The sequence below is a fragment of the Opisthorchis viverrini genome (genome assembly GCF_000715545.1).
Source record: "Opisthorchis viverrini unplaced genomic scaffold opera_v5_154, whole genome shotgun sequence".
In the NCBI taxonomy this organism is placed as follows: Eukaryota; Metazoa; Platyhelminthes; class Trematoda; order Opisthorchiida; family Opisthorchiidae; genus Opisthorchis; species Opisthorchis viverrini.
Genome location: NW_008751809.1, coordinates 1,012,564 through 1,038,735, shown reverse-complemented (window position 1 = coordinate 1,038,735; position 26,172 = coordinate 1,012,564). Strand labels below are relative to the sequence as shown.

Below are 26,172 nucleotides of genomic sequence, written 5' to 3'. Positions count from 1 at the left end.
TATCTCGGCTTTTTGTTCTGAGGATGTTTGCTCACCGCTACCACAGTTCACCGTGCTCTGATCTATCTAGCAGCTGCGATTGTGAAACTGGATTGTATTAAGTTGCAATATATATATATATATATAAAGTTTTTAAAACGTGTACATAATTAATAAGACGCTGTTGCCTGGCATCGTCTCTTGCGGCCGCTGGTTTGGGACAAATAAATGCTAATAGTGTTTTTCATTACTCATTTGCATATGCCACTTTTGTGTCTAATTGATAGCATGAGAGTAATGTTTAGCCAGTTACTGGCAAATGAGCTGACTGCAAATTTTTGACCCGAGGCAGTTAAATTACTTGGATACCAATATGGATGTTTATCTATACGTTTGACATAAATTGTTTGCAAGTCATTTGAATATTTCAGTCTATGTTCCTTGCAAGACGTCACTTTGTTTGAACCAACTATTGCCGCCAAAACCAACGAAGGCCCACAAATTCAGTTTGTTCCTAATTGTGGGAACATTTTCTGACTGCTTTTTTTAGAGGTTACTTATCATATTTTCTCACAGGAGTGTCTCAGATGATGAGTGCCTTAGGTTACTAGTAAGTGGATTGCCTCCTTTTCATTGGTGAGACTATTCCGGTGTGGTTCCATGGATTTTCGTCCCTTTGTTACCCATTGTCCCACTCTAACTGTTCCACCCTAGTGAAGTATGTTGCGCAAAATCCGTTTTTTACAGAACCACCGGTCATGCATATTTACGTTTTACAAAAGATCATACAGTAATGCCTACCAAATAGTCACAGATGTGTTTTGCTTCCCAGAAATCTACCCCACATTTATTATCGTATCAGATTGTGTCTTCACCAAGGAATGCTAAGCCCACAAAATTTGCAATCGCACTTTCTGAGGTTACTTGTTATGCACACATTATGTCACGTTTTGAAGTAACTTGTATTTTTAGTCCATGCAATCAACTTTCCCACAAAATTTATATATCAGGGAGCAGTTCAGTGTAAATTGAGTTTTTAACCTCTCATACAAAGAATATGACACACACCAAGCTAATGAGATTTGGAATTTCAAATATTGGTTTTGGAGCCAGAATGCGACCACTTTGAGAATCCATTCGCAGAGAGTCATGTTTAGACTGAGATTTACCCACTGTAAACAGCAGGCTGTGTTGAGTCTCAACCTGTTTCGATGGTTTCTTTTCACCACTTTCGGTGGCCCTTTGTGGCCAATAAACACATTTCACTACATGACCAGCTCAGGAATGTAAGGAGTTAAGTATCTGGGTTGCTTAGGCTTCTTTCGGGCAGTTTCTGCGATCTTTGTGGACCATCTCACAGAGAAACCACCGTTCATGAAATACTCAGAAGCACAGGGCAACACTACGGAAGAAAAATGTAGACCAGCCGCATGGACACTGTCGGATCTACCTCTATGTAAACTCTTCAGTTATACCATCAAGTTAAAGAAGATTTATTCCAGTGGGCCAGATTTGAATGTAGGTTACTAGAATGTATACACACCCCTCTGATGACGAGTTGCCCCAACTTAATGTTCAGGCAAATTTCATCAAATGCCGATCAAAATTATACGTACCGCGCTCTAATCATTCTCCCTAGAGTTCAGCCTTTGCGCTTCCCTAGATCAGTCGTAGCTGTTCCTTAGTTTCAACGTCAGTGACCTAGCTCCTTACTTACCGATGGAGTCAGTTTAACTAGCGAAGAAACGCTTGCAAGCTAACTGCTCATCTTAGGATACGGAACGAAAAACCTGTAAACACACCGGAGCCTTCAATAGTTCGAGACATCTCTTAAGTTTGAGGTCATAATTTGGACCACTAAACTACCGCTCTCCGAAACTCCTTTATTGGGAACGTTTTCTCCACTTTTACTTATTCACTTGACCCGCCGACACCTCCGCCCAAACACGAGACTAATTAATGATATCCATTAGAGCCGGATTCACGAGTGACTAACAATGGGCCAGATGCTGATAAGTTACGTTCACCTTAAATTGATAGGCTGAAGGGAGGGCTTGCCTGATCTTGAAAGTGCAAAGTCCTGGTGTTCAAATTCTGGTCAGAAGGGATCGAAGTCCAGTACTTATAACAATTGCTTTCCATTCATGCTTGCTTCATAAAAGCCGAGCCCACAGTTCGACTCCCCAAAGGACAGAGTTGATATCATACGACTTATTCTACTCAGTCTAAAGGCGCAACGCCGTACAGCGGGCGAATGGCAGATACTCTGGGGTGGACAGCGCATGACCTATAAACGCAGCATGAAAAACTTTGCTAAGGACCTAAGCCGCCCTAGTGCATGTCGACTGTGCGCTTGAGGCGTCGAAGCCACACCACATCAATGTTTGGAGGCACTCGCCGACATGGCGGTGACGCATAACCAGTAGCGGTGTTATGTCTACGCTCTTGTCCTCAATCGGTAACTGTTTGGGCTTTTTCATTCTGATTTGATATCGTGTTCCTCTGTACCCCCTCTATCTTACACTAACCGTTTCCATGAACTATGGCGATCCGAACCACCGTACATTTCTACTTGGTTTACCGTTTTTAAATTGGACCGAAAAGATGCAACAGTTTAAACCATGATCGTTTATCACGAATTCGAGCGATAATAGAACTAAAAGTGAATTGCCGAACTGAGCGTCCTGGTGCATGTATGGGTTCTTGATAATGTGTGGGCGAGTGCGAACAGGTGTATGTGGACAGCCACAAAATTAAGTTAACAGAAAAAATATTACGGTGCATGTAAGCCGATAGTGGAGATAGGAAAAGTTCCTTTTTGATACCTGAAAAATACTTGGTCGCACAGCAGACGTGGACTCACCGTCGTGTTAACCGACATCGACATGATATATGCTGAGTACCGAAGCATCGCTCTGAATACTTTTTTAGTTCAATTTTGAATGGTTGAACTGACGTTGCTCTCCGTTAGAGCCTGTCAATTAATGGTTGACCTGCTAGTGGATGCAGAAAAGTGTGCTTAGGCTTCGATATTTAACACACAAACCACTTGGGTTAAACAGAACAAAGACAGTCAGGTCCCAGACCAGTAGACTTACTAGTTGAAGTCGTTTTCAAACATCAGATTTACTGACCCAACTGTATCAGTCAAACAACCGGTGGTACAGTCGCTTGACGTTCTTGCCAAATTTATTCGGCGTCGCACATCTCCACTATGCACCGATAGTGTCGTCTGCAGCAAACTTGTCAAGCTCAGAGCGTACTTCGACCGCTGGCCGAAACCCCTGAGCTACCAATATTCACTTCTAAGTCACCCATTTGAACGTTGACCTCCTATTGATCGGTACCCATCGACGCCCTGTATTTTGTGATGCCGAATATTTTGCTCCTGACGAAGTTAATTTGCGGTGATCAGAACTTTGAGTGATGAAAATATGCTCCTAAATTTGATTTTGTATCAGCCCAGCCACACTTGACATACAAGGCACAAGCTATCCCACTGTATTCGTACTGAGAACGGTGCAGATATTCTCAGGTTTGACAATCCCTTTCAGTCTTCATCAGATGTTGTTACGATATTTACTTCAATGACCTCGAGTGAATCAGGTAGAGTAATAAAGTAGGGCAACCAGCCAGTATTATACAGGATGGCCGGGATGGACAACTCCTGTATATCACAACCAAAACTGTTTTTGTTCTGTGTGAGCAGGCGCTGAAATTGGAATCCCATGGAAAGATATATTATCTTTGTTGTATGTGCCGTCTGCCCACCATTTGCATATCCATTATGCACACATGTTAGCCACTCTGAGATTATATTATTTGAATTTTCCACCGAAGTGACGGTAACTTTGTTTTATTTGTTCGTTAATAGCAACCCTGAATATTTCAAGTGTACGGCATCTTGCTAGCAAGTCGAAGAATTTTGTCAATGACGCGCACTACATGCCATTGTCATCACCGCCGATATCCCTATCTCCGACAGTCCCAACGTACTCTTCTGTAAACAAATGATGGCCCTATTTGAAATAAAAGTGCTGGAGAGACATGAGAAGAATATCTGCTATATTTCACAAAATTTTATAAGCGCAGAGCTAAACTTGTATCGATTATTTGGACATCATTTCTTAATATTGCTTGTCAAAGCTTTTGGTTCACAAATGTACTGGCTTTTTCATTTGTAATACAGAAGCATCGTACATTAAAACAACTCGACAGGGATTTCGCCAGCAGAGCTTCATAACCTGTGGTGAATTCGCCTTTCAAGAAAAAACAAGGGTTAACCCAGTATACTAACACGTTGCCTTCAAAAGCTTCCGCCAGCCAACAAATTTTGAAAATAGTCAATTCCGAATACACAATTCACCAGGTGTTTTGGCTCGTTTGTAATTGCGTGCAAAACATATAACCAGCCGTCAAACAACTTGGATGATTTGCCTGCTATTTAGACAGGTTCGCAATGTGCAGAGTCTAAACTTTGCTTGATTCGATCACAAGTAAATGTGATTTCAACAGGTGAGTATCCAAAGTGATCGAGTGCGGACACTGAAATGCAAACCATTGGTATATTAACCCGGTACTCCGAACGTCCTTAGTACAGCAACATAGTCCCCCACCAAACCGCCGAAAGTAGTATTTTAAATCTCAATCGACTTAAGCTAAATTTGTCGCATGGAGTCAAGTTTTAACTCTCTACTGCCGGATACATGCCGGAGCAAGCTAAGTGGGCTCAAAGGCCCCACTGAACGTCAGAGTGGTTGTAGGATAGTAGTAAGTAACGTTAGCAAACTTTCTACTATCCCAAAGCAAAACCAGAGCGAATTCCCATGACCACGAAAATCTATATAGACTGGATATGGCTAATGCAACTGATGTAGCTTAAGTCAGCGGGTAACCGTTTTACACATTTCCATAACTACTCGTTTCCCCCAACTCAACGACCGATCAGTGTTCAGAAATTTGTCGTGAACAAGCTCGGTAGGATAAACAACTCAAACCTTTTAAAAAAAGGTAGTGTTTGACTGCATCAAGATTGTGAGCAGCTATTCTCATGCACGAAGAGATCGATGAAAGTGATATTTTTTGCGCGGTGCTTCAGATGACATTCGCTGAAAAAACCTGGGAGAGATTACTTCTGGAGGGTAGTTTCCCCCGAAAAGGATCAGGGGAAGAAAACAGAATTTTGTTGGTGTTACATCTAGTACACAATTTTCCTCAAAAGACCATTTGCTAGAGCGACAGGCATACAGAACTCGGTGCTCCGAACTTCTTTCGAGCGTTTGATCACAGCATACAGTGAAATGCGTCGCAAAAATGTTCACTCACACAGACTGCAGAGCTGTCTGTTATCCCAACCAACATTAAAAGAAGACAAAAAGCAGCTGTAGAGCACACAAATCGAACAGATATAGAGTGGAAAGTTAAAAACGGATGATACTTCATGCGCTTCCCAGCATTTTTTCTCAAACATTTACTGTGAAATGCAATGTAGAGCCAAAAGACTACTGCATATCATTCCAAGAGATGTTTTTAATTCTAGCACATGAAGTCAGCTGGCGGAGATGACCAGCGAGGGATGGCGTCTACATGAGTGCAAACAACTAGGGCCTTCATGCACAACAGCGCAGACGGATATGGTTTTCCTTACGCAATATTAATTTTTTATCTTGAAACCATACGACATTGACTGAAAAAGTGCAGTTAGATTGTAGGAAGAAAACCGCACATGGATATGTTATAAATCTGTATTAAGGGGTACGTTAAGTCCGATTTGTTAAACCTCATAGACAACAATTTGTCTGGCAGTCAGGTGACACTGCAGGAGCAAAGTGGCCAAGTCTGGTTAAGTAATTGCATTTACTAGCTTATAATCCGCATTTATTTACGTGGCAGCGGTTGAGGTTTAGAAAACACAATTTAAAGTGTCATTTCAGAGGCCTAATTCACTTTATCACGAGCACGGTCATCAACATGTCACATAACTACGGCAAACTACTCAGTTATGCTCGCCATATTTTCATCGGGGTAGCTGCTATTTGTTTCAATTGTGAGTCGAGAGACGCACATTTATCATTTGTGTAGTTTGGCCGTAAATCCGATGCTACTTCGTTCAATAGATGCCGTCAAGTTGGTTGATCGTATTCATGCGGTGCCTTATCGTTATGGTAAACCACCGATCAAATACCAACAAGACCTTAGTTCAGCACTTATCTAATGGCGCTAAAAACCGGTAGATAGGATTCTGCATATTTGGAAAGAATGTGCTACACTGGGTACTACTTCTTTAGAGACATTGGTTATCTTGCGTCCCGTGAACATTTCTTTAATTTGTTGCCAGCCGACACAAGCGAATTTCCGTATTTCTATTAACATTCGGAGATAGAGTGATTGATTAAATAAAATTCAATCTGCATTTTTTGTGAGTAGTAAAGTTGGGTTTCTTCCGTGTGAATCTATCTTATCCAAACTTGATAATTTTTCATCTCCATTTTGAAATAACTCCACATACAAGAGATGTTTTGCATGTTTACGTGATGCGCACAATTTAAGCTGCCAACAAGCTACTTAGGGGTTAAAACCGATTGGCTGAACAGGATCCACGTTTACGCCGGATTGAGCAATAAAACTGGTCTTCATATATGGATAGCTCTAGCAGTTCTGTTTTAACGGGTTCAATGTCACGAGCTCGCCTACCCAAAAAAGGGCTAGGGACGAATCACTTCATGTACACTCTATAGGAAGTCGTTTTATAATAGACGGAAATTTTTGGTTGTTGGTCTGTTCGTCGAGCTTAGCAGTTGGGTTGCAAAGGTTTCATCACCAATCGAGGTGACATCGTCAGTGCAGGGTTGAGTGGGACGGAAATTTTCCTTACGATCTCTCATAAGACAAAATAATAAACGATGAGATGTTAAGAACTAACTTTTACTTTCATTAGCTGTTCGCTCAAATCAGATTTAAAGGTCGGATATATGGCGAAGGCATTAAGCACACTGAGCAGCCTGAGGTCAGCTTCAAGTTATACGAGTGAAATGACCACGTTTAGAACACATACAACTGGTCATCTCAGTTTTACAGCTTTTAGCTGCCTGACTACTATCATGCGATATGGTTGACTGCGTAACAGAACGGTGCGAAACTATCCTGAGTTAACTGAATTACTTGTTGTTAGTGAGTTTCCAATACCCGATCCAGTAGAACTGATGGTGGCTTTATAAAATACTTAGGATAGAAACAGACATCCCTAGCTGAAGTTAGTTCCTTCCATTACCCTACTTGTTACCCTAATTACAGACCAACCGATATAGAGCTTTGGCCGATAAATAAGGTATCAGGTCTTACCATGGAATGGGTTTCGCCTGAATGCCTGGCCAGAAACGTGACCCCAAGCGGTTGCTAGTGCACGTTCAATTTACACAAACAAGTTTTCGTGCAGGTTTTCAGTATTTAGACGGGCACTTAATTTAGATGCATCCATTGGGTTCAGAGTAATATAGCTGGAATAAGAATCCTAGGTTTTATACACCAACTCTCGGTTAGATCTATTCCCATACTGGCTAGGGAGAATAAGCATCGTAAACGAAAATACTGCCTTTTCCAAAATATTTTGACCCCGCAGTAAGACTTTCGTGGCACCATTCTTTGTTCTATGCAGAGTCCCCAGAAGTGTTCGACTTGTTCATAGGAAGCTTAGGGCTTCAGAAAAATCTATTGATACGGTTACTGAGAGGCCAACACGTTGTTGTTACATAATCCACCTGCAATCGAGTCGAAAGATTATTTAAGCCGCATCATTCTGCAGTGTAGTTATAATGACTATATTTATAATTATAATAACATAAGAACATGGAAAGTTGATAATTTTATTCCCAAATCTCTGAAAGTAGTACCAACGCAAGAACGGCTGAAACGGAAACAAGTTGGAGGAGCTTTATGAGGGGTATGGATTAGAAATGACCCTCCCATGAAGTTGATCACTCTCCTCTAACATTTCTTAGAGGACTACTCCATCCTATACAGCTTTNCATAACGAACGAGTTACCAAACGAGTTCGAGACTTCCCAGATTGAGACCACTAAGCAGACTTTCAAAAGGGACAAGTTTCAATCCAGCAGCGTACTCCGCTACCCATGTTGGCTAGAAAATCTACCGTACGTTTACCAAACGAATAAAGCACGACGAAAATGTGGTCATTATCTAAGAAGACCACACGATAAAAATGTTGGTCTTCACTGCAGAGCTACGTGGATTGAAAGCACGATGTATGGGAGACAGGGTAAACACCAAGGTCAATGATCTTTTCGTGAAAAAACAGAAATAAGAGAAGCAGTGCTAGTGAGAAGTTAGACCAACGATGGGGTTTCAGCCCTGGGTCCATCTTCTTTGAACTATCGACTAGCAAAACTAAGAAATGCCCATCATTTCAATAAAGTAGGACGAACTGGTGTGTGTAGCTGGTAACATTCTCTAGAAAATATTTAGTGATCACACTCTATTTGTTTTGAATTCCACAATGACCTCCGACAGAATCTTCGATAAAAATAAGCGTGCCGTACCTTACCGCAACAAGAAACCAAACGCACGCGCATGACGCATGTGTAGGAAATTTTGACTACACCCACGAGTTTGGGATGTCACAGTACACGAACAGGTAGGTGTGGTATTCCACTGATTGCGGCTTTTATTCATTGTTGTGGGGTTTGATATGTTTCTCTCATTTTTGGAGTGACTGGGCCACAGAAGTGTACTTTTTGCAAACTATTCAGAAGCGCTGTTTTGTAGCCTACGGAGGTTGCAGGTGGGAAAGCTGTTGTCCTTTCGGCAACGCCACTGCATCACAAGAATTGTTAAATGCCAGCAACCATTCTTCCAGAATACTTTGAAGAAGTCTATCTTCTATCAAAGTAGGTAAATAGTGGGAATATTTTAGTAGAATAAGGCTTAAGCAAGTGGTATCCTACTTTAAATACGTGAATTGCTATGCCGTGTATTTGTACAATGATACTATATGAAGGGAACTTGTTGTACAATCCCCTAATTCCCAAGTTACTTTGAAATTAAGACCAATGTTTGGGAAATATATTCAACTTTCTCGATAACTGTGTAGTTGTACCGTGAAGACGATGAGTAACACTGCAATTAACATGGCGTTTTAAGCCATCAAACAATGGTAGCCGGATCAGTTTCGAAAACAGCGTTCGATTTTGTGCAACAACAAACCATGGGCCTGTATTTCGTTCCCTGTCGCTCCCGTTGTACGCACTTTGTCCTGAAAAATCACAACATGCAAAGGTTCACGTGTTCCACTCAAGTTGTTATGTTAACATGTTAAAATGATGAAGCAGTCTTTGTACCATAAATTTCTCTTTTTCAGCGTAAAGCGTGCCTGTTATTTATCCCAGTCTTGGATCAGTTGAGCAACTGGTAACAGATATCAAAAGTACGTACTGGGTTCTCACAAACCCAGCGAACCAAGAAATGGCTTTTCAAACGACAGGTAACTTTGAGGTTTTGGGAGACTTTCTTCAGCCCCGGCATCGCAGGTTTCCAGTCTGCATACTTCTGTAGGGTAGACTGTCTGTTGGGTTGTGGATTCACACAACCACTTGTCATATGACCAGTTGTCGAAATTTCCTTTTAAATTGGCATTCAGTTGTGTACCCACCTGATAATGCTTTTGGGAATCAAAGGAGAATACCTGCTGCCAAAACCACAGGAAAATGAGATTAACTACGCGATCAGGCTGGCAGCTATGTTTTTACAGAGGCCGCTTAATAACCGTTACTTGGTGTGCCGAAACCTAATAATGTGGGAGCCAGTCTTCGTACGGTTCTATTTGTGAAAACCTACTAACTAGGTGCGCATGCGCCAGGCAGTATTAATCTAGTATGTGCTAACTGGCCAAAAATACTCATGTATTACACTCTACCATATAGGATTACATCGACAACTGAGACAGCTTCTCGCTTGATCGATATCACGAAAAGGGACCTTTCTGCAACCTTTCCCAAGTTATCCACGAAACTTTCAACGTCTACGCCGATGTATGTCTTATTTTCGGCACATGTGATTTACGGTTGTTTATATTACACGTACATATATGTGTTTACTTCATTCACTTAAGAATAGTTATTGAATGACATTCACGTTACAATATCCCATTGGATAGATTATTTAGAATTTACCATTCTTCATGTTCCAGCATGAGCCTGAGGGTGCTACTATATAAAACGAAGAGTCAAAGAAGCACCAAAACCTAAATAAAGTGTAATGGCACACCTTACCTAGACTCCTCAGTAGTTGAATGTGAGAGGTTATGTCAAGTGTGCACGCTGAAAAGGACTGACCGTATATTCCGTCGTAACTACAAGTTGCTGTCATCCGTTTCCTCAATAGAATTTTTTGAAACACTTGCTAGCAAAGGTTTTTGCACAACAAATTCTACCCTGCTAATAATTGCGGCATATTGAATGGGCACTACACGCCAATGGCTGTCAGGATACGATTTGTGAAAAAAAGTCTTAAGTGCCAAATGCTGTGTGAAAAACGCCATCTGGTCAACACTGTCCTAGCACTTGGTCTAAAACAGTCACCCATGTACACATTGTGTAGACACACTGACATAGGCGAAAGACTGCAGATGAACCCGTTGGTAGCGATCGTGTTTTGTCAGACGAGCTATGCCGGCTGTTGCGTGCATTTGGATCGTAAAGTAAATGTATGGAACTCTATGTAACAAATCAGTGGTAAAAGCTTTCTGGTAACTTGTGCAGCATCCACAATGTCATAAACAATTATACTCGCCAGATTCCAAGTAGTTTGAAGTACCGTTTTGAAATTAGGTTTAACTGACCGGGATCTAACCAGTTAACAGAAATCCAAGCACATATTGTACGGAAAAACGAAAAACTTTGAAAGCAGGATTCTTTTGGAACTTAAGGATTGGTCTTTAAATGTGACCTCAATAGAAGCTTGCAGATCTCCTCTCCACTTTTTATCGTTCTGTCTATGATAGTTCAGTAAGTCGGCCCCAGTTGGCTGAGAATCGTCTACACACTTGCATGGCTAAAATGGTTTCCACAACACTTCCGCATAAACAATCCCAGCAAAACAGTTCTCGAGGAACAAAAGTTAAGATAATATAGTATTTTTCTTCATATGAATTCACTGATAATTTCAATAACAAACTGCCAACAGCCCGCTAACTGTTTTGCCATCCAGGTCTTATCAGGTAGGCTGTTCCGAAATTTCCACCATATGTTAAACAAAATGGTGTGAAGAAGCTCTTCGGAGTACGACGGTATCAACGCATTAGGCGACAGATGTCTAATTCGGGTCACTAGGAGCCTAACTTCATTCACCGCAAGTGATTTCTATGTCTTTTAAATTCAAAACTGATTGATTGTTGTATGGGGCTTGTCAAGATGTGACTGATAACAAAAATTAGCTGTTAATAAGTTTACTGTATGTGATCACCAGATGCCTTGAAATCACCGACGTACATCTTGCTTCGAATGCTCAGCTTTCAGCCAGTTTGTTGTATGAGGTTTGAAGTGGCACAACCACTAACCTAACCAACCGCTACGCACAACTACGCACTGATGATGTCACCTCGATTGGTGATGAAACGTTTGCAACCAAATTGCCCAGCTCAGTGAACAAGCCAACGACCATCTACGCTACCTGAGCTACCGACATTCTCCTCTATAGGACAAACCAGTATATGGGTTGCTGCTCTGCAAGTTATCCAACCAAGTATGGTTTTGCATTCTTATGACGAGGCGCATATTACAGGTATTGCGGTATAAGCAATTTCTGGTATAAACAGAAACTTAATCGCCAAAAATGCCGTCGTAAGAACTTATGAAAAAGTAGGCTTGCTTGAATGACGAAATCGGCAAAATGCTATGTTGTATGTAGCGCGTCTGGAGCGCGCATCGCGTTCGAGTGTAAATCTTAATGTGTCAATTTCCAGTGCTTCGTCCAGAGATTACTGTGATGTCACGCTCTGCAGCTCTCTGGAAAAGTCTCGTTAGAGACTGGTAAATTCTGTATGAGTACAAGGACCGAATGTTGCAGCGTAAGTATGTAGATGTGCCGTGGTCCCTGCCCATGCCTGGAGCCAGGTCACTTCGCCCCAACTAAACCTACACTTTCGTAACAGAAAAAAATGGTATGATACTTGCGTGTCGACAATCATTTGAATTCACTGGATATTGTTTTGTTGTCGCTGTACGCCCGATGTGTCTGGATAATGAGGAAGTGTACTGTATGTTGTCTGTATATTTATGTAGAGCATTTTTATTTAATGTTATTATTCTGCTAAAAGTACTTACTGGAGTTCTGTCTTGGCTTCGTTACCCTGAGCTTCATCAAATACACATTCCATGAAACCATTCAGTTCTTCGATGTGTGAACTATCATCTCCTTCTTTCCTCAACGGAAACGATAAACGATCAGGAAACGCGAAACTGGGAACGTCCACTGTGCGATAGCTTACTTCTAGGTTGTAATCTAATATGTCGTTGATTTGAAAATCCTCATCATCATCACCAAATGGATTGACCACGCACAAGGCCACCTGCAAGAGGATATTGAACAAAAATTTCGGGTACCAATCAATTTAGGTCGTTCTGACGCCGTTTATTTTAAGTGCTGTTAGTTTACCGTCATTTTTATTGAGACAACTAGAATTGGCGCATATTTTTTTGCATTGTCCTCCCACAGAATAACGAACTTCATGTTTATAAAAGTGTTCGTACATGTTTTACCTTCAAGTATATAGACATCAAGTTAAATATATCCTAAAGGTTATTTGGGAACTGGTTTATGCTTTTTAGGTCATAAAAATCTCAGGTACACGGAGCCTATCGCCGAGAAGGGACAAGTTCACATTAAACTAACTTATTTAAGCTGCTAACCACGGAAATAAATGCTCACCGATGGATGGCTGGGAAAATTGAGCAAGGCATAAACATTGACCCAACGATACTTTGGCTTATGCAGACTGACTAACGAGTAGACTGTCTGTCTAAATAATCATCCTTGCGCAGTTGAGTACCTTGGGATGCAGCCACAAATTGACCACAACTTCCGCTCAGATTTGAATTTATGGCGTGCTCCGATGCAGTTATTGTTCACAAATTTGATGTCAGAATTGGAGGGGCTCAATGTGTGCTCTGTGTTTTGTGACCAACCTGAGCTCCGGGTCAATGTGATAATTTCAAATTATTCCACATTGTACAGTTTTATTCTAAGACTGCAATAAAAACTATACTTTATAAAGAAAAACACCCCACAGGCGCTAATCTGTCTTGGGGAAGAATTCCAAGGGCCACATGTAATTAATACATTCAGTGCTTATCGATTGGTAGATTTCACATTATCCCCGGTTGAAACGGTTCGGTCTTGTGTTGTAAATAGTTCAGATTGATTGCCTATGCCTGTGTTGTCAATCATGTTCTTGAAATGGAAGCTTGCACCGAATGGATATGGAACTGGTAGCAAATAAGTAGTAGTAAATAAATCAGCACAAAAAACCTTCCGGTTTACCTTCTGTCAGAACGAGTAGAATTTTGCAAACAAATCGTAGAAAACTGCCGCCAAAACCATGTAGCCATGAAAAAGAAATCTTGTTATTAACCGACCACACTCTCGTTCGCACGAGATTTTTATTTCATATAGCGCAGTTGTATCCATCTTCAGTAAATTATTGTTAGCGAATTTTTCCAGGTCATCAAGTGCAGTTTTGTAGCTAGTTAAACGCAATTCCGTCGTATTCTTAATGAACTTATCAAAAGTGATCATTTCTCCCACACACGTCAACGAAAACGAACCTGTTTTTCCATTCAGATGTAAGTTTGTGCAAAGGGGGTAAGAGTTACAAATCAATGAGTTATTCCCATCTTACTTCATGTCTCTGCTTTCTACTTGAGTACAAGCACCAACCGAGATGCATTGAATCCTAAGCGCTGGTCACAAGCGACCCCAGCAGCTAAACCTCAGGGCAAACTTTACTTTTTACCCTTTTATTGATTCGTCCGAGCCAAAACAAGAATCCTTCAATACTGGAAGCACTCGTTGTATTATTTTTAAATTCTAATTGGAGATTCACTACGGAACGTGTGGGTTCTCATGGAGAATGACATCCTTCAAACTGGCTCGTAGACGAATGATTATAATACATGAACTTTCTTGTTCACGAGGATGGTCATGAGGTAAATCCACCTACATCTTAGAGCGTCATTAAATGGTAGAAAGCGATTAAGTAGCTGTCACTTACTTTATACCAACCCATCAAGAATATGAAGGAAAAAATGTTGAATACTGGCACATAGAGGTCGATTCTTCCGTGAGCATCATCATTATGTTCAACAAACTGAGATGCAAAGATCTGGCAGAGGAAATAACTGTATACCGCAATGGTTACCACCTGAAAATTAACCAATACGGAAGCGTTTTATAACTCATATAGTAGTAACCGGAGTAGTTACATTATATCAACGATTCAGTGACCTCAGAAAACCAGTTAGGCACTCGACCATTAAAGATTGTACCTGAAATCAGTGCCTCTCTAATCGCATCTAGGGTGTCGACTAACATCTTGAATTCGTTTATTCATATTATGTTTAAAACGAGTGTTTCTGCTTTTGCGACAAAATTACGAGGTTTAACTGTGTCTTTATTAAGCGGACGCACTTTGGCAGTCAAGTTGTGATATTGTTGCAACAAAATAGCAACAACAACAAAAATAGCTTTAATCCCGGTATTCACACGCGCTCCAAGTATCTAAGTAATAGTGTAGACAACGTTTTAAGAAAACAATCATCCTTCAGCCTATACGCGTCTCATTATAACTAGTAAATATCATATGAACCATACCGCTTATTTAAATTGATGGTTTTCTTCATTATCATGCATTTTGATTGAAGCTATTACCAGTATTTCGCTTTATTTGACCTAATTTATGATCAGACTATGAGCAAAGATCACAAGGAATAAGGCAGAAGAAGAAATGACCTATTTCGGTACATCGTGATGATGAATTAGCCTTTGAAATATATACAGTATTTCAGAAGTGAGTAGAACAAGTTGGACAGTGCGCATAGACTAATCAGGTCAGCTACAGTTTGTGACTGGAAACCATAACCGTAGTTTGTTTTGATTAGAGGTCGCGCCATTTCGCGCATTGCCATCCGTTTTGCAGCGAATATCAGCAGACGGCACCGGCTAAAAAATTATAGGCTCCACAATAAATTTCATAGCTTCGCGCGTAAAAGGCCACGAATGACACAATTCACATTTGGTTTGCAGAGACTCAGCTTTAGTTCCAAACTGAATTGTAGCTTTGAAGACAAGGAGTTAAATCTATCTTAACTCTATATTTCATCTCCGCAATAGTTTACCCATCCACTCTGTTCATACCCACATTTTACATGTCAAGCATCATATTGAGATTTACCTACATCAGGCGTCCTAATTCCTGTTCCAAATAATATTTCCACAAATTCCCCTATTGATGATCATGATGGCGACGCTCATGTCCGTTTGTCCTTCATTGAGAGAAAAACTCCTGGCTACTTTATCACTTCTGTCGTAGTGCCAAGAAAGGGAGCGTTCACGAACTGTCTGCTCGTGTGTGTCTGTGTGTACTCCTGAGAGCCCGCTACTTCCGTATTCTGACGTAAAGAATAATTCGAAGACTCCCTATATGATTATAACTATCTTCAAACCATATCAATTCAGGTATGCAAACATTTTCACCACGGCTAAAAAGATAAGGAAAACATTTCTGTTACGAAATCACAATTTCGATTTTTAGTCCTTACAGAGTACTACATCACATGATTGTTTCTCCACCGACCTTTACCTTCAAAAATACTATTGTCTCCAATCACCCGAAAGCATGATATGACGGTGCTTTGCTAAGTACTCGTCAAAACAGATTCCTTGATTCTTTGTCAGTCTGGTTAGCCTGGTAACCAGAACTTGTTTTCCTCAAATTCTCATGCTAAGATGTTATGACAAAACCACGTAATTTTGTGTAAAAATAGACGGTTTCGAAAGCTGACTCATCTATGTGTACTTATTCTCTCAACACGGTCCTTCCGTATGCTTGCTTTTCAATGAGTCTCCGACTGGTTTGGAAAACCTTCACGAAAATATTGAAGAGATCATCAAGTAATTATTGAACTATTTAGAACCGCATGGTGTTTAGCATTATTCGCAAAAGGCTTACGAAGCGGAATGATCAAAACAAAACGGTTGCTTTGTTAAATTTAAGTAAAAAGATCACTTTTGCATTTTTCATAATTTCTGTCGAAGTATTCAACACTGATAACTTTTACTTAAGTTTTCAGTGTGAAACTAAAACATTAAATGAATGTTTTTGGTGTTTTAGTGAGTGAAAATATATACACCAATGCCTCAGCGTACCATGTGAAGCTGCGCGCTCAGTTTTTAGCGTTCTCAATTAGTATCCTTCCAAACGAACCCTAAAGTGTTTTCAGTAAAACCAGTGTGTGTTTAGCCGCCACTGTTATCGTTCTCCCTAGTTTTTTATGTAACAAAGCGTAAGGATCAGTAGATTCCATATATTAGATTGTCCAAGTGTGATAGTGGATCGCTAAAGCTGGGGTTACTGTAAACTAATCACCAGAAGACGTCAATGAACTAACCTGTGTATAAGCCAGAGGTATTACGATGCTGCTGAGCAACTGTACATATTGTAGTTTGTCCCGGAATCGCATCAGTTCCTGTTGATGAAAGAGATTTTTATTGACTTTGGTCAAAAGGACATAGCATGAGTAACAAGAGGTAGCTCCAGTTGAGCCCTTTTCGAGGTAGTCATGGCTTTCTCATATATTTCTCAGTTAAAACCTCCACAGATTCCAGGACTACATTCATCTAGGTGGTACAAGGTCATTGATGGATCACCTAAACGTTACCGTATTTAACAATGTATAGTCATGTGCCACTTCTAAAACTACCAGGGCCGATTAGTTTGTAAATCACTCCTTAAATTAAATAGACCATCTGCCTGGCTGAGACCTGGACTGTGCGGAAAAAGTGGCAGTGAAAGCAAAAATATATACTATATTACTAGTTTGGTGGCCGTTGTGAAAAAAAGCAGAGAATCGCCCAGCAAAATATTATTCACACCCCTAGTAAAAACATGGCAGAGGGATTTATACAGGAATGGAGTCCATGGATCCGGGAAAATTTGTCTAAATCTCGATGAAAGGACATATTAAGTTAGTTCTATATTTGTTTGGTGGGTATACCGTCAGTTCTTGATAGATGATCAAAACGTCCTTTAAACTCTGAATTTGGTTTCATAGACGGTGTGTCATTTGGTAACAAACCTTTCATCAACCAGAACTGAGGTTATAGTGATAAACATGGTGCGGTATCATCGCCTTTGCTGACATTTATACATTTGCATTCTTTTTTTCAAGTTATCTTCTCTGTCGCACACGGTCCATAATATTAAGGCAAACGAATTGGGATCTAGTTTAGCAAACTTGTGACTAAAAACCGAACGGCAAAATGTCCCTATTACACCTCACTCATTCGCGCATAATTCTGAAGTAATTTCACCTTCTGGGTTACAGCTTAAATACATTCAATTATACTCTTGAACAGAACTTCCTCAATTTGTGCTTAAGAGGATTGTCACGTACCAGGAAAATAGAACTTCTGAGCATGTGTATGCAAACTAAAATGATCTGCATGAAAACATAGGACACGATAGGACCACTGATTCATCCGTACTGTATAAAAAGAATGTGTTGACCCATTTTTCTGCATGATAAATTTGATAAGATTTATCTGACATTTGGTTGCAAATGAGTGGACTGCTACCACATTTTGGACGTACCTTTAAAATTTCGTTTGCTCTCTTTAATTCAAAAATATATCCCTTCTGCAATGATTTGAGGGTGAGGCGCTGTGCCCACTGGATTGGTATCCAGTACTCTGGAACATATTTGGTTTTGTTTCGTCTGTAAAAGTCACTTGCGATGTTCTGAAACGCAGCGATCTCGTTTTCAGTGATCAGGATACCAAATGTTTGCTTGACTTCTAAAGAGAAAGGGTTCAAACAAATTTGGGCATCTTGAAAGCCGTATATTAGAGCAATGGGCACCATATCTCTCAAAGTTTTCCGAAAAACATTCAATCTATATTTATCCATGCATCATCGTTGAGATTTGGGACATTTGTCCGAATCCTTTTGTCTTATGTATTCATCGAGGTAGGCAGCTGAGTAGTATATACAATGACACCAACAATGAATAAATAATAAATGAACAATAAAATGACAATCTTAAAACCACAGAATTGGAGCTTAATTTTTGAAAGATTCACCTAAATGGGAGGTTCTTCGCTACTGTGGACATCATACTTACGTATTTGGACGCAATCAAAGCATCCGTTGATGTCCAAACTTGGTCCATATGGGGTGAGAATTTGCACTTAAAACTGTCCTTAAAACCTCATATCAGACATGCAGCCACTCTATTCTTTTCTGTAATTACAACCACGGTAATCTCTTGAAGTTCTACACTGCATAAAATGAAGACTGTTGATTGAGGATTTTACAGAAATCGCCCGTTTACACTGCTAATCACTCATAAGTTCAGTCTTTTGTTGGCCTACGGAGTTAGATTATTTTCCGTTCCAAATTACTTTACACACCATTTTGACGAACAGTTTGCTGTTAAATTTAGACAGGCGTAGTCATAGAATGAGACTATAGGTAGAGCTGAAGAGGAAAGCATTCCAAAGCGACTATTTATATTTTCTTCTCTTTCCTTCGAACCCTTCAAGGCCTTTGTAATAAGAAGTTCACGTGCAAATGAAATGCACCACCAAGAGTCAATCGCAAATATCGAAGCTAGGGTCGTCAGACATATGGACTGTATATCAAATGGATCAAATCCCTACTTATGATCTTGATAGCTTAACCGCAAGTAGGACTTGGGGTCGCCGGAAACTCGGGGACTGCGCCTACGTGATGAGCCCCAAGAAGGGCGAAATCCGTCGTGGGCTGTCAGAGTTTTCAGCAACCTTGTGAGTAGTTTCCTTTATGAGATGTAAACCGCAACTTGTGATTGCCAGATACTGCATGTTAGGTTCACAGTCACTTATAACAACATTTTATTCTATTCCACACGTGTCACACATAAAGGTAGGTGTGCCTAACTTCTGCGTACACAGATTTAGGGTTTTCCTCAACAATATTTCGTGCTCCGAATAATAAAGCTGGAGGACAAGATCAATAATCTGTGTACTGCTGCGCTGCTGTTGTTCTACATCCATATTTTGGCAACACTCTCAACATGACTGCTCTTTTAAAGACCATTAAGTTCTCGCATGATTTCCAGTGCAACCACCTAATACACCTCTATGATTTGAAATAATACTCTGGTAACCACGATCGGAAATTTAACTCAGAGCGGAGTTTACACCTCGCCAAGAGCAGACTGTCTCCGGTGTCGGTTATTTAGCATCATTTCTTGAGCGAACCTACGAGAAGCATAAGCTTTTTTTAACAATGCAAATGTAGCGACTCCACTTATATGAATAGCAGAGGTCCATAGCTGAAATAATCTATGAGGTGATAGAGTTTTTTTTTCGAAGTTTCAGCTGGACATAAGTGGCGTTCTGCACTACACTGCATGGCACCACACAGTACACACAGGCAAGGGGATCAAAAAATTTCGTTTAGCTGAATTTCATGGACCAAAGGCTCAGCTGCATAGGGAAGCTAACGGTACATCTAAATCTCGTGGAAATTCGATGCAGTAATCTAATTTTCGAAGAATAATAAAACATGAAATGAGTACTTTTCCGACTGACTAGTTTTACTCAAAATGCATGAGTATGATGATGCGATTCCTTATTTTCTGGATTTATCGTTAATCACCTGTTAATAAAGATCATGGGAGACATGGCACAATCTAACATCACCTGACCGTGTTCGAACACCAGCATCTTGTCTTTTGAAATTATGTTTGTTTACTCGGATCTGTAAGATGCTGACTGCTTGATAAAGTCGCTGTGACAGGAGGATAGACGGCCAGGCCCAAGGAACCAATGGAACACCACTCCCAACACAGTTGCCAATAAATTTGGTGAAAACACAGTCTGCTTCATCGAAGCAATGCTAATGTAAATAACTATGATGTCATTATTGCCAAATATTGTGCGGCGTCCTAAATTGAAGAGCCCTTTGTGTTTACGTCATAATCCTGCGCGTGTGCGGCCACTAGTAAACCACGCTGCAGACTAGGCAATAGTGGATTCGCATATAGATGGTTCCATGGGGAAAGATGATGATTCTTTCCGGGAATAGGTTCTTCCGAGGTCGTTGTTACCTTAAGTAGCGTTTTTTCTTGCCCAAGGTTTTGAATATTGTAATCCGTATCCACAAGAGAGTGCTTCCTAATTTCTATTGTTTTGGATTTTTATAGGGGACCAATGTATTCCTCTCTTTAGTGAACTTGATCCTAGCGACATGTTAGTCAATCGCACCACCCCGTTCGGTTAAGAATCATTGGGGCCATTCCTTGCGCCTTCTGACCAAAGTCAATCCAGTCAATTGGGCTGCTTGAACCGACTGTCCACATTTGTAGTTTTGTAGACCTCGCAGGTGAGATCGCCATCTATCCTTGAACGTATTCATATTCAATGCAATATCTTAGTCTAAAATAGCCTTTCAAGGTTATCATTAAGAGAATGGTTCCTTTTTACATGTTGGCTTGTTGATCTAGCTTGACAGTTGTTTCATAAACGTCACCATACATGGGAATGTCATCAGCTCACCGCAGGTATTCCTGTGTATTTACGCTGATTGACGCTTTTTTATGTGAAGGAATACAAGGCACCAAAGGCTAATAGGTTTTCACATAGTGCTACCTACGTCCCTCCTATAGACATTTAGAAGCAGACAAACTGGTGACTCAGCACCTAGCGGATACTTCTGTTGACCATGCTTGACACTCCTGGAGAGTTCTACACCAGATACAAGCTGTTGTATGGAAAGGTTGTATTTTGGAGTAGGCCTTTGACCGTGGTTTTTCTATATGATAGAAGGGCGCATTCAGTGCTTACTTGTGTCATCATTAAAAGCTCTCAAAGTGTTTGTGAGTACTTGGTCGTCGTAGGCGTGAAACGAATGCATATATTCGAACTTCCCAGCCTCTGTGGAACAAGGAGTCGAGACGGGAGTTGCACTATAACGAACGTTTTGTCGGTCGCCAGTTGAATCGTCGGCAAGTAAATACGTAGTAGGTACCACTGGAGACAAAGAGGGGGTTATTTTTGGTTTTCCTGCCCCTCCTCCGGTCCATGGCTGCTGAATGTTTCTGTTGAGGCGAGTCTTTCTTGTTTTTATCCACACCAAGGGTGGCCGTCGGATAAGTTGTTGAACCTCTTCTTTATCTGGAAATCGATTTGCCGCTTGGTCAGATAGGGTACGCATCAAAAGAATCCAGGACAGATTGAGATAACGCGCTAACGTGATGCGAATGTTTCTGCACATCATTTCATCCTTCGAGTCCAAGTGTGACTGAAAGGTTACAAGCGTCACGATCGGTCACACAGCAGTAAGGTGCCACGTTTGGCAAAATGCCATATAAGCTTATGCAGATCATCTAAATCCATCATAAAACACTTGGTTTACGGACAGCAACCAATTGAGTTGGAGGCATATGTGTGTTCCCCAAAGGCTACGTATTTCACCACTTGACTAACAGCGCTGTTAGTGCAAGACGGTAGTCAAACTGGATCAGTTAGTATAAAATCTCCGTGGTAGTAAATGAAAATCAATTTCGTACAAGTGACATCGCGAAGAACACGTTGGAATTTGAGCTATATGCTTCCATCTTGGCTGGGCAAAAAACGTCTCAATCATGTTCAGAATGGAATACCATATATTTTGGAAACCTAGTAGTGGCATTGTGGTGTTTTATACCTTTATTTTGCTTTCATTATAACACCACGTATTTCGTCAATTGGATTATCGTTTTTTTGTTTGAATACGAAAAACGAAAAACTGCGCACTTGTACAATTCCACGCAATACAAACGTGGTCACGTGCTTCGACTGTCTCTTCTGATTTCGCTCGCACTTACAGCGTTCATATGCGAGTCTCATGTGCTAACTCTGGTATCAAAACATTTCAGATCATCTTCGGAATGTTATATGTGGGAACTGTTCAGAAGAGCCTTGGACCACCATGATTGGATTATTGTTTATTCGCTGACCTGGGCCAACGACGAACTATTTATAGAGAACAATTGTTAGTGAGTCTGCTCCATATGACCTCTTTATTACTGTATACCCAATGCAGCATTATTATTTCCATTTATTTCCACACACTCCTGGTAAGGTAACTTATTGGGTAGCCGGACCACTACAGAATTCATGGGCATATGCTTGCATATTCATACTAGGTTAGGAAGTTTTCAAATACTTCTTGGATAGTCTTCATTTTCAAAGGTTATGGGTTGCGGTTTAGTATACATATATTGACCTAAGTAGCGCTTACACTATCACCCTTGGGCCCTCTGTGTGTGTGCGTAAAACATTTGATCAGACTTTACGGCTGCCATGATAAATACGCATTCCAAAATGACACTGCGTTTATCAGAGGTCGGACGCCTTTCTCAACATAGGGTCGCTCATATGGTTTGCTATCGCTTCTCTGAAGTCCTTGGCTGACTCGTACTATCAATCAGGAAGTCGAACATGTATATTTACCCAATTTGTTGAACTGGGATGACACTGTACGTTCTGTGGCACCTCATTTACAGTTGATTACACCAACAAAGTGATCTGGTTGATTCCATCATCACAGATAACATGAAAATAGCATGATTTAGCAATTCATCCAGGTGGCTATAACCAGTGTAGTCAACTGTGGGTTCACTGTAAACATAGCTTATTTTCTTCCCTCCGTTCTTGAGGTCACAGTTAAGACGTAACAGAAGGAAGCAGATATTCATAGAACCACAAAGCTAAGACCCACCAAGTAAATGCTGATCACGCGGTCAAATTTCCGAACTAATTCATTAAAAGAAGCGCATCAAAAAATGAGTTTATCGTTCAACTGTTTTTAAATCAGTGTGCCCACAATTAACTTTCCTCTAAAAGTACATTAGTAACGTTACTGAGTACCTGTAGGGGCTTTGATAAAATTACCCTTTGCAAGCACATGTATAAGTGCAACAGATTTAACGTACCACAATTGTCATAGATACTTGATTCAACCATGGGATACTCGGAAAAATGAGAAACCATCTTGAGACGATTCCAGAGACAAAGAATCCAAGTAGAAAGGAAATGGGAATATCCCGAATTGCACTTTGGCAGTGCTGGACGATTTTTTCGAATGTTCTGAAAATGGAAAGACAAATCATTAATATATCAGATGTAGTCATGTCATAGTGAATATTTCCCATGCCTTTCGAAAGCAAAATCATCGGACTTCAACATGGATAAGTCGAAAAAAATGTCCTATTTTAGACTTTATGCACTGCTCATAAGGTTGCTGAGATCTCTTAAACACCCCATTTACGCCCTTCAAATTCAGGCTCATCAGGTAGGTGCAGTCTCCTAGTTTCCGTCAATCTTATCTCTCAGTTGAACACAGATCGTAAGAAATTAGCCGCATACACACATTCGCATACCAATTTGATTTTCACGGTAGACACACCTGGAATCCAGCTGAATCACTCGTCTAACGTGTAGTTCTCAACCTACATACGGGGTATTGTGATACCTCAAATATTGTACCAGCTGACATGTAAGGTATCTGATGAAGCACGTTCAGTTAAGAAAAACACAATAAACGAAGGTTTCAGTTGGTTTCCAAGTGAATCTTCCTGCAAAATCAAATTGGAATACAAATGATTGAATGAGTCAAACGTCCTCTTTTATTCACATTATTTCAGTGCAAGTACAGAACTACAGTCACTAAGTTTCCTGTACATCGCAATGAACGTGTTTTGCAAAGTTTTTTCGTTATCTGAATAAGCATGAATGCATCAGTATTACCCTCTAGTACACTTGCCGATGCACTCTTTACAGATGTTGCGTGTGGCTTTTGATTCCAATAATCTGGCCAGTTTGGGGCCACATAGTCCATTTCCAAAATATTGCTGACTCAATGTAGACGTGTTTCCCAGTCCACAGACGTACGTCACTGACAACTAATCTGCTTAGCTTAGGGAAACTAAAACAAAGCAAGCATCTGAAAGTCGTATTTGTGGCAGTAAATTTGCTCAGCTCCAATGTGATTGTATAGGCTCTTGTCAAAAAAGAAATAGAAATTTCCTTTTTCCGTCCTGTATACTTTGACAGAAACGTTTGCTTCCCACTAGGAATGGTTATTTTGTTAACCTGCCCCAAAATTAAGAGTACATGGATCATGTTTTGTTTTGGAGTGTATATTATCAGCTTCACTGAGAGTGAAATTAACAATATTTGACCTGTTGAAAAGAGGCAAACAAGGCATCAATTCCAACGCCTAGTTAGTTATTATTTAAACAATTGCTCAATTCTGGAACATTACCAATATAGCGTTTTATACTGCTGCTAAGACGGATGAGGACTGGTGTCCATCCCTCCATCTGATGGATGGTCTGGGTTACTACGGGCAGTATAGAAGCACTCCGAAGCATTCATTTACTAATGCTTAACCATTACAGAACGTCCAGAGAAGTTCAGCAGAAGGCTTCAGAATGCTCACTTCTCAAGAACTTTGCATAAAATATATTTACTTTTGTTTCTAAATGCTCACACCCGTTAGTTCATATTTACTGATAAGCATCTTCGCAGAGAAAGGCCCTCGCTAGGTTACAGCTGAACTTCCCATGGTTCCAACCTTATAAGGATGAGAATGTGCGAAGTTTCCTGAGGAATTTCGAGGAGGTTGCAGTATGGTGGCTGAACTGTGGTCCAACGGGGCAAGTTGACGACACTGAAGACCCTCCTCAAGGGCTGGGAGAGGGCGGCCAAAAGAGGCCCTGAGAAGATGGACTCGGCTGCTGCAAAGTAAGCTCTTACAGCAGAATTCCACTCCCGGTCGACCGTCAGGAGATAATGGAGAGGTTAAAAGTGGACAGGATGGACCACGGTGCTACCCGATAGTATTCTTCGCCGGTCTGCAGCAGTAGTTTGATCCTGCCTTTCCAAAGCTAGAAAGAGTGCCGCGCCGGCAGTTACCGTCCGACCAGTTCGTTGGTGTGCAGCCGGAGCTTGGTGCCTAGTTGGGGTAGGCAAGAACAACCATCCGCTTGAGCGTGGATGAGCTGGTTCATCTGGAACGGGAATTGGTCGAGGTAGTAGTGATCACACTGCAGTCACAGAAGAGGCGGGATGATTCAGCAATGGAGGAACTACGAACCCAGGTGGATCGGCAAACTGAACAGCCTGTCACCACGACGAGAAAATCACACAGGCACGTAAGAATGAGCGGATCCTAAATCTGTGGCATTCCTGGCCACCGGATGGATTAATGCCTCCACACCCGGCTTCCTGTAAATAATGTTTTGGTTTACTATTCTTTTCACCCCTGGGTTTCGATTGGCACAGACTACGACAAATGGCTTATTAAACTAGACAGGAAGAGGGGGTTGTGCTTAATCATTACATCGGCAGAGAACAATTAAAGCAGGCTGCAGAACGTGCGCTAGCCATGAGGGCAGTGAATGGATACCGACTTAAAATTGCGGCTTATCATTGCGCTCAATATGCCTAGGCGACATATTGGTGCAGACTGAGTTCTTGATCAGCACAGACATAAAGCAGACAGTTTTGGGGGCGGATTTCCACAGGAGCGTAGAATCTGTGTTGGACCTAAAGTGGGGCGAAGTGATGACATAGTATGGCTAAATCAAGCTTGAAGGTTACATAAGCACTGCGGTGAGCGAACTGCATGTCCGAAAGCTTCCATCTTGTAATGTTCCGTCAGTGCAGCATGCGGTTGAGGGAAACTCCAAACAGTTCACATGTTATGAAATCCATCTGGCCTCTGCCCGTGGATCGAGCACGAAACCCCAACTCCACCGAACATGTTCGATCTTACTGCCCCCGTCAGCTGTCGCTGCATCTGCGAGAAGAGTTTTATAAACAGGTTCAAGGACTTCTGGAAAATGGTACGACCGAGGAAGCCAACAGTGCCTAGAA

General features: G+C 41.0%; 2 protein-coding genes across 2 annotated transcripts in view; one reads left to right on the top strand and one right to left on the bottom strand.

Annotated features, from left to right (window-relative positions):
• T265_06972 (hypothetical protein) overlaps positions 1–4,206 on the top strand; it is a gene marked incomplete at both ends in the record, with an annotated part of 64,527 nt that extends 60,321 nt beyond the window's left edge. The window contains one exon of the mRNA XM_009172378.1: positions 3,854–4,206. Within this exon, the coding sequence (XP_009170642.1) occupies positions 3,854–3,993 (140 nt within the window). The remainder of the gene's footprint in view (positions 1–3,853) is intronic.
• A 4,845-nt stretch (positions 4,207–9,051) lies between these two features.
• T265_06971 (hypothetical protein) overlaps positions 9,052–26,172 on the bottom strand; it is a gene marked incomplete at both ends in the record, with an annotated part of 37,653 nt that continues 20,532 nt past the window's right edge. Inside the window, 7 exons of the mRNA XM_009172377.1 lie at positions 9,052–9,247; positions 12,315–12,559; positions 14,261–14,410; positions 16,656–16,733; positions 17,858–18,060; positions 21,094–21,550; positions 23,226–23,379. Coding sequence (XP_009170641.1) covers positions 9,139–9,247; positions 12,315–12,559; positions 14,261–14,410; positions 16,656–16,733; positions 17,858–18,060; positions 21,094–21,550; positions 23,226–23,379 — 1,396 coding nt within the window. The remainder of the gene's footprint in view (positions 9,248–12,314; positions 12,560–14,260; positions 14,411–16,655; positions 16,734–17,857; positions 18,061–21,093; positions 21,551–23,225; positions 23,380–26,172) is intronic.